Genomic DNA, 9588 nt, shown 5'->3' on the forward strand with positions numbered 1-9588 from the left:
TTGGCCATTTTAAATTGCCTCTATAGCGCCCCCTACAATATTTCAAAAGAGCAGCCCCAGCGCTACGTTTCAGCTACATGTATGACACTTGGAGGGTACATGTATCCTATGGAGACTTAAATATAAGTCTCTTGGGACTATGCTCGAAACCCTACCAGAAGTCGGCAAATTTCATTTGTGTGTCATTTTTCCATAGAATTTGGCCCATTTCTATTCGCTATACTTTAACGAACTCCTCCTAGGGAATCTGTCTGATCCTATTCAAATTTGGTCAGTCCAATCTCAAGACCATTGTGATTAAAAGTTATCAAAAGCTTTACGTTTGACGGAATCGTTTAGCCGTAGCGGGCGCCTACTTTACGTGATTCCCCATGAAAAAAGCTGATGTAACTCAGCTGGACTTGTTCCAAACAGTCTCAAACTTCACATGCTTGATAAAACTCATGGCCTGAGGATGTCTACGTGCTAATTTTCACTAATACTCACAGCGCCACCTGCTGGCGAAAGGAAATCTGCATTTAGTGACAAACACCATCCGATTTACATGACTTTTACACAATGTGGTTTACATTTGACACAGAGCTACATGATGCATGTTTGCACGCGTTCTGTAGCGCTAGGCAGCGGATACAGGAAGCATCGGACTATTTGCAAAGCATCATTTACAGCATCAGGCGGTCCACGCGGGATTAAAAAACGTCTCGCTCGCGGACGCGCCGTCCGACGGTCGCGGACCTTCTCGGACGCGCAGGCTGGAGTCCCGCCGGCACCCCCGACGCGCTGCAGATTGCGAGGGCCCGTTCATCGCTGCTCGCAGCTTTAATTAACATTGCAAACATAAGTAAGGAAATGCATTTAATGTGTTTATTATAAAAGAAAGTATTAGCTGACATTACTTACTTACTAAATATTTCTATTGGTTTGGCAGAGTGGCGAGCTAAACTGTATTAGAAGAGTTTGTAAACACAAAATGTGTAGTTACAGTGACAAAGAAGTAGGTTTCCTCTGACATGTCACTCTCCAGCAGTGTGAGCAGAGAAACAGAGAAACAGCAGACAGACACAACATTTGGATTTCTTTCCTTGACGTTGCATCAATTCTTCTTTTGTGGGTATTTATAAGTTACTTTTATGTGCTGAACCAGACAGAGGTTCACATTTGACTGTGAACTGCTGTCCTCTAGTGGACTAACAAGGTTACAGCATTAAACAGGACATAAAGGTTCCAACGTCACCGTCAAAAACACAACCTGCTAGAGTAGAGTTCGACTGGTCCAATTGTCAGCCACCTACAGTTTGAACAAGAATGGAGATCCCTCCCTTTTTACCCCCCCCCCCCCCCCAGCATGAAGAGAGTCAGATACAGCTACTAGAAACAGCAAAAGATCAAACGTGGCAAAAAATGATGCTGCTATCAACCAACAAGAGAAGAAGTCAATCTTGACCTACAAGCACATGTCAATAAATGTAGACTGTACACTGCTGAGTCTGTATTAACCCTTTGCTCACATCACAGCAGGTCTACTGGGCCTTTGTCCCGTCTCGCTCACCCTACAACATCTCTTCCAGCGCTGCTTTTTGAGCTGCTTTGATAGAGCCAGAGCAGAAGTCAATTTACAGTTGGGTTGTTGATGCAGCTGTTATGTTTTTGCTTTGGTAACATTAAAAAATCCTGTCCTGTCAGCACACAACTTCTATTTCAAATGAAATTAATTAAAAGGTTACAAAAATGGGAGTCAGACAAACTAGAGAGGAGAGAGAAAGATGGCATGAGTTAAAGGGCCAGGAAACTCCACGCCTGCAGGCACACACAGCTGGCACCCCAACACACACACACACACACACACACACACGTGAGAGGTAATAGTAATATACTACCGATGAAAGGTTCAGCTCAATTACCTTAAAAATTCACTTCATCTGTCTGTACACGATCAGGTGTGTGTGTGTGTGTGTGTTTGTGTGTGTGTGTGTGTAGAGACACAGAGAAAGCTGTGCAGTAACCACATAGTTGTTGAAACTAGATCTTCTGACTAATAGCAGCTCCACTGTTCACTGCAGCACGCATAGGCCTAGCTGTTTGAGTGCCCCTGAGCCAAACACAGACAGGCTCTTATTGCTGAGGAGAGCTGTACAGGGCAGAAGAGCAGCAGAAGAAGTAGGAGAGGGGAGTAAGGATATTCTATATTGTTCTTGCCGTCAACACATCCCATGTGAAAAGCCTCAGAGCCTCTTTGCCACAGACCTCTAAGTATTTATAACTCCAGAGCTTTGTATAGTCCAAAAGTCAACATTTATTGGAAAAAGATAGATGTAATCATTTCCACAATTCATATAACAAAATATTCTGCTTCATTCCATATTTGTTGGAGTTGAAGATTTCAAAAACAACATTTTCACTGCGGTCTAAAAAGGGTTGGCTCTCTGGCCTGCTGCACACCGTTATATCTATTAAAAGCACAGCAACTCATTCAATGCAACGCATCACTCTTCAAACTCAGGAAATGACCAAAAGCATTCCCCTTCAATGTTGATGCATAATGAATAGAGCAGGATTACTATCCCTGATGTCATCTGTGATGTTTGAGTGATGCACACACAGTAGAAGCATTTGAAATAAAGAAAGCTTCCATTGGAATACTAAGTTGGACATTGATTACCATGGCAACGGCCGGCGCTTCGGGTCAGCCTAGTTAAGAGTCACATATGCTCACGCACGTGGGTGTGCACGTGCAGTCGCAGGACGTACAAACGCATGCAAGCCTTTGTGTTAGGAGTCACACTGCATGGCTGAGCTCCCCACACACACACACTTTCATTAAATAATCAAGCGCGCATGTACGTGCGTTTTGTCCTCCATGACCATTTCTACCCTCATAGTGTGTGTGTGTGTGCATGCCTGTGGTGGTGGGGAGAATAAGACCTTTATTTATGGAACTCCTGCCTTTCTTCTCTTTAATCAGAGCAGAAAAACCACACACACACACAAACTATCACTGCAGGCTAAGTGTTTCACTATATGAAGCAGACAAACAGCTCCTTCTATCAAGCAGTTACAGGGTATCTGCACATTTTTATAGTACAAATTTAAGGAATTTAAAGACCTTTTTAATAGCCCCAAAAGGAAAAAATAATACTATCACGCGATCAACAAGCTAGACTACAGCATAAGTGTAATTGAGTTTTACTGAATTTGAATAACAGAAATATTTAGTTTGCAACATAATTGCCCTCTTATTTATGAACGTAGAACTGTATGGCGGTAACCCCAATCCAAAGGAAAACAATATCATTCTGCATAAGAATGATATTTGGTGCAATGCAAAAATGTGACAAAGATGGTTTTTAAATATCAGCTTTAAAAAAGAAGATTTTAGCACGAGGATATATGGATGTTTGTGCACGTACTCTAGTATTGCTAGTGGATGCATTTGTCATGGCAGGTGTATTTCTCAGGACCCAAGGATGCACAGTGTTGAGTGTGAGTTTGTCAGCTCGGCTTACAGTGTTGCTGCCGAGCAATCGGCCCGTTCCAAACGGCCCTGCACTGTTATTCTAGAGCAGAAGAAGTTTGGAACGACCAGGACTCTTTCAAGAGTTAGTAAACTGAGCGATGAGGGGAGAAGGGCCTTAGTCAGAGAGGCGACCAAGAACCCAGTGACTGCTTCCCACTAGGGTTGTCACGATACCAAAATTATGACTTCGATACGATACCTGCCATAAGTATCACGATACCCGATACTTACACAGCAAAATTGGTAGTGTTGATTGGTGTTAATTTTCCAGTGACAAATATTTTGAGTTGATCAGTGTTGATTTGGGTGTTCCTTTAGCACTTGCAGTGCTGAAATAGCTCTGGGGGCGGAGTTCTTGCGGCGAGTTAACGTAAAGCTCTCCTGACTGAGTTACTTACACATCCGGTTGTAACGCGCACTTTCTTCTTGAACTCACGGTGACGGTGAAGAAAACTCGGTGTCCGGAATATACTATTTCAGAAGGTAAGAACAAATATATTTACTTAACCAGGCTGTTTATCTTCATATGAAATGATGTGTTAACGTCAAGTGTGGTGTGACGTGATATATGTCATTGAAGCTGGTGGCTAATAGCTAACTAGCTAATACAAATTTAGGTTAAGATGCTAGCTAGCAAGCAGTTCACTTCGTCAATTAAGGGGCATTTTCTCTGTTAGAACGTCAAATGTATTGCTTCGCTAAGTGTGTTTCAATGTTATTCAGATGGCCAAAGTTAAATGGTTTTGCTATTCGGAAGTGAATTATTGTCAATGCAATATAGCTAATATAGCTAATGTTCAATGTTAGCTAACGTTAAAAATCAGTCAATATGTCTGGTGAACACTGGTGTCCAAACCGGCCGAGCATATTTAATTACAAGCCAAAATAATAAATAGCCTTTTGTATTTCAGTACATTTCTTTGAGAATATGTATGCCGCATTATTTTGCAATCACAAATGTGACTATCCACCATGACAGGACAGAAACGGGAGTTTCGCGGCACTGCCGTCTCAGGACTTTACGTTACTAGTTTCGCAGTACTGCCGTCTCAGGACTTTACGTTACTAGTTTCGCGGCACTGCTTACCACCATACAGAACAGAACTTAGTTAAACCATCTCTTGCATTTCACTGGTGTTTCGTTCACCGCCTTTATCGCAGTACAGGGCATCTCAACAAAGCTTACGTGCGCGGGTGTGTGCCAAACTGCGACACTGACAATAGAGGAGCAGCGCCTGCCTAATTGATACTAAAATGGTAATTGTAGACTCGGCATCTCTCAGAGACTGTATAGGTTCAAACATTTACCTATAGCCTGTAACTTTAGCCACTTGTTTGACTTGAGATATGTTTAATAACTCCTTGCCTGGAGAAAGTTGAACAGCTAGCTTCTTCCACTGTGTGCAGTTTCTGCAAGATGTCGTCATGCTGCTGAAGGTGAAATACCAGAGTACCAAGAAGTACATCCGATTACAGCTTGGTTTCACCTATTTGGAATTCATCAATGAAGGTGAGTAACATCTTGTGTAAAATAAAACGTTTTTAAATTCCCTTATCTGGATTCTCTTGATTGCTTAGCTAAAAATCCAAGTGTTGCCACAACTGGAAAACAGTTTGTCTGCCATTACAGCTATAAACATTAGTAGACGGCTGATGGTGCTTTTAGTTTTCAACTTGCTTATGAAAGTTACTGTTTTGTTTTGTACACTACAATGTTGGTAATGGCTACAATGCAACATCATAATACTGCTGTTAAGTCAAAGCATGCAATTTCAGATACGTTTTATAGATAATATGGTTCATCAGTCAGTTATTATGTGCAGTTAAAACCTGTTTATCTTTATCTGTTGTCATGCTCATCATCCTGTAGTCAAAAACAAGTTTGGGCTCCATGATGCAGCTGAACTTCACATTTTTGATGAAACTGACACAGCAGTGGAAGAAGACATCCTTCTTGAACTGATGGAGTCCAATCCAGACTTATGCCTGACAGTGCGTGACAGCATTTCAGATGAAGGTAGGTTTCATTATTAAATCTGTTGTAATCAATACTCAGTTTTTCTGCTGTGAAGCCTTTTATGTCCCTGACTGTCTGACTACAGTGACAAAGTAGATAAACAAAGAAACAATATTACAGCAAAAGACAGATCTGCACCCAATTGCCAAAACAGTTTGAACATTTTGGTTTGGTTGTAATTGTCCCAAGCTTGTGATACCCAAGGTCACAGTTTACTATGTTAAAAATGGTGACTTCCAGTAATTTTATCTCATATCACAAATAATCTCTAATAGTGGCTGTGCCACCCCGGAATGGCACAGCCATTGGATATATTTTACTGGATATATTTTATTAATAATGTTTTTCCTTTAAAAAAAAAAGAAGATTTTTCTCCTTTAGATCATTCAACACCATCTTCTCTCACGGATACCATGTCACTTTCTTCAAGTGACAATGACCTCTCCAGTCAAAGACAAAGGGGTAGTTTGACAGGCAGAAATATATCCAGCTCTGGCGTCATGAACAGGTCTACCACAGAGGTTTCGGATTCAGAGGCTGCAAAAGAGGTACTTGAGAGCAGTAGATGTCAGTTACAATTTATACTCACAATATCATCAAGAAAATTGTTAAACTGAATTAAGCTTCTCACCAATTGGAGTATAATGACATTTAGAATGGTGAAAGCCAGATTGAGAAAGTTAAGAAACTTAATTTAGTGTCAAGTAAAAAATTAACACAGGGTTTAGCTGTTGCGTAGCTTTGTATTGTGTAACTCTTCTTTCATACATATTTATTCAATTAGGTTATCATTCACATACATGGAACAGTGCCTTCTCTTTTGTAGTGTATATAAGTCTATATTGCTTATTTTGGCTTTAACATGCCCCACATATCATGAAAAAGTGTTGCTGCATTACCTGATTTTTCATCTTCTTTTGCAGCACTGCTGTTTTATTTATTTTTATTTTTTGAAACCTTCCTCTGATGCAGGGAATTCCTTTTTACCCCTAGTCTGAATCGAGCAATTTGTGGTTATTGTTTAATTAAGACTGAATTGTACACTAAAAAAAATTCTCTTATGTGAGTAGATGGTAGAAAATGCCTTGCTCACGAAACCTGGAGGTGAGGATGTCCTCGAAGAGTACAAGTCCGAAAATTCACTGAAGCACCGCACCCGTAGACAGCTTGTCAACATATTGGCTAGCCATATGACGGAAATGCATGGGTAAGTGTTTCTTCAATAAATTGTAGAATTTTAAACCATTTCGGACTGAAAGGGTTTATATTAAGAAGGAATGTAATTCATTTTCAGAATGCATGGCAGGGAATTAACAAAGGTGGTTCACTATAGTTATTACGGGGCATTTCAATTTCATGTTTTTTTAAAGGAGGATTCCTTCCCGTAACCAGAAGGAGAAGTTTGCCCTGGGAATCATTACACTCTTTCCTTCGCTGAAGGATCCCTTTTCTCCAAAGGGCTATGTAAGTTTTTAAAAAGGATTACTTCCAGAATACACACCGGTTTTACAGACTAGAGTTTTGCACAAAAACTCTTTTTTTCTTCAAAACATCAAAAGACTGGATATACAAACACACAAAATATTCTATATATTGATTTGATTGGCATTGTTATGAAGTCATTCATTCACAATCCCATAATTGCCTTTTTATATAAGATCAATGAGTGACCTTTGTAATTTCATATTTTTTAAATAACAGGAGCACTTCTATGATGGGGAAAAAGGCACAGGATATTTAGCATGGCGCCTCAAGACCATGTCCAGGAATAAATACCAACAGCCAGTCAAGGCAGCCACAGAGCCTCAAGCACAGGGACCAAACCGCCGAAGATCAGCAGCCACAGAGCCTCAGCAGCTTGATGGAGATGCCTGTAGGGAGGCTGTATCATTTCTTGTTCACTCTCCTGATGAAACGAGTGTGTTTCAGAAGATGAAGATGACCTTGCAACATCGCCAGGACCTAGTGCATGACCCGCTGAGAACCACAGATGTCTTAAAAACATTTCCACGTTTTTTAGATGTCAAAGGACTAGTGAGTTGTGATTATCTTTTATTTAAACTCTAGTCCTTAATTTGGGTGGATGTAAGTAGTTAACCGTGCACACACCATTTGCTTGATTTTCTTCTCTTTGTTTTTGCATCTATGTATGATCAACAGCTGAATCAAGACTTCCTGCTGCTGTTTGGTGCTGAAACAGCTTCCAAGATGCTTGAGAAGTGGGATACAGCATTCAAGCCCAAGGTTATCAAAGAGGCCAAACACCTGACTCAGTCAACTGAGCTGTGCCGACTTCTGACAGCTGCTGAAAACCTTTCAGAGAACGATCACACCAGTAAGCTACATGATATCCTTGGTTTATTTAATAAATGGCTGATGCTATTAACTTTGTGTATTTCAAGTACATACTAATGACTTGTTTTGTCTCATTTACTCCTGGTAGACTGGGACAGTGACATGGCTTCTCTGCTGCTCCTTCTCCATCTCTTGCCACCCACAGCTGGACGGAAGAGGATCAAAATAAGTCCCAGTGATGCAGTGGGCAAAATGTTACACTTTCACAAGGTATGTATCATCTGTTTAGATCCCACAAGCCAGTTTTTCAGTTATATTAACTCAATTAAAAAGAGATTTAAGTTTGCAAAAAAAGGACTCATCTGAATGTCTCAATATTGCAAACTTTACAACAATTCCTCAACAGCGAGGACTTTTTGGACACACACAAGAGCAACTCAAATTTTCTTTTGTCTAACCGACCCAGGTATGCAGTGAGCAGTTGAAAACTTGCTAACTCATCCCTCTCCTACGCTACTTTAAAGTGATAATTCAGATTCTTACGCACACTTCACTGGGAGTGTGTTCCTTTTAAAAATGAACTGGGACTTAATTTGGGAGGAACACACTCCCAGTGAAGCTCGCATTTTAGCAACATGTGGGCAGGTGACTGGTCAAACTGGAGGATCTATTAAACTCTCATGGAACAAGTACCACTGCATGGCTCAGATCCTGAGCTTCCACTCTAAGGTGTTCATGTTATTCTGTTTTTCAGTCATGCTGCAGCATCGTTGAACACCTGCAGGGAAGAGAGGCTAAACAACCATACATCCTTGCTGTTGGCCGAACCAAAAACAGAATTGATGACTTCTACATCGTTGTGGACAAACAGCTCATCCCCTGCCAAGCCACCAGCTCGTTGGGTGCTTTTGATGAACCGTTTAAATCCCACTACGTGTTCAACCTGTCTTATGATGAAACCCTGGTCCAGCTCTTCACTTTCGTGCAGACAACAGTCTACAACATCGATATTACAACAACAGATGAGTCTCCAAGAGTCCGTGAGTTCCGGGCAAAAGTCTTACACGTGGTTTAAAAAATGCTAAAGTGTTTCATTTGTCAAGCTGTAAAAAAATGATGGTACCCTTAACTTAATATTTAGTTGCACAACCTTTTGAGGCAATCACTGGAATCAAGTGATTTCTGTAACTCATTGAGACATCTGCACCTGTCAACAGGTATATTGGCCCACTCATCATGAGCAAATGGCTCCAGCTGTCTCAGGTTTGAAGGGTGCCTTCTCCAGGCTGCATGTTTCAGCTCCTTCCAAAGATGTTCAATAGGATTTAGATCAGGGCTCATAGAAGGCCACTTCAGAATAGTCCAATGGTTTGCTCTTATTCATTCTTGGGTGTATTTAGCTGTGTTTTGGGTCATTATCCTGTTGGAGGACCCATGGCCTGTGACTGAGACCAAGCTTTCTGACACTGGGTAGCACATTTCGCTCCAGAATGCCTTGATGGTCTTGAGATTTCATTGTACCCTGCACAGATTCAAGACACCCTGTGCCAGATGCAGCAAAGCAGCCCCAGAACACAACAGAGCCTCCTCCATGTTTCACAGTAGGTACAGTGTTCTTTTCTCTGTATGCTTCATGTCTGTGAACATAGAGCTGATGTGACTTGCCAAAAAGCTCCAGTTTTGAGAATGAAATTTGCCAAAATGCATATTGACAAGCCACAAAGCTTCTGGGAGAATGTCCTTTGGACAGATGAGACAGTTA

At 41.1% G+C, this 9588-nt stretch overlaps 1 protein-coding gene across 1 annotated transcript; it reads left to right on the forward strand.

Annotated features, from left to right (window-relative positions):
- Positions 1 to 6247: 6247 nt before the first annotated feature.
- Positions 6248 to 8901, forward strand: LOC142950203 (uncharacterized). Its single transcript, XM_076092115.1, has 5 exons — positions 6248 to 6738; positions 6902 to 6995; positions 7692 to 7866; positions 8032 to 8096; positions 8581 to 8901. The coding sequence occupies exons 1-5, from the start codon at positions 6602 to 6604 to the stop codon at positions 8899 to 8901; spliced, it is 792 nt and encodes a 263-aa protein (XP_075948230.1). The 5' UTR covers positions 6248 to 6601.
- Positions 8902 to 9588: the final 687 nt, after the last annotated feature.

This window comes from Anarhichas minor, unplaced genomic scaffold (genome assembly GCF_050575085.1).
Source record: "Anarhichas minor isolate MPS153535 unplaced genomic scaffold, ASM5057508v1 ptg000015l, whole genome shotgun sequence".
Taxonomy (NCBI): Eukaryota; Metazoa; Chordata; class Actinopteri; order Perciformes; family Anarhichadidae; genus Anarhichas; species Anarhichas minor.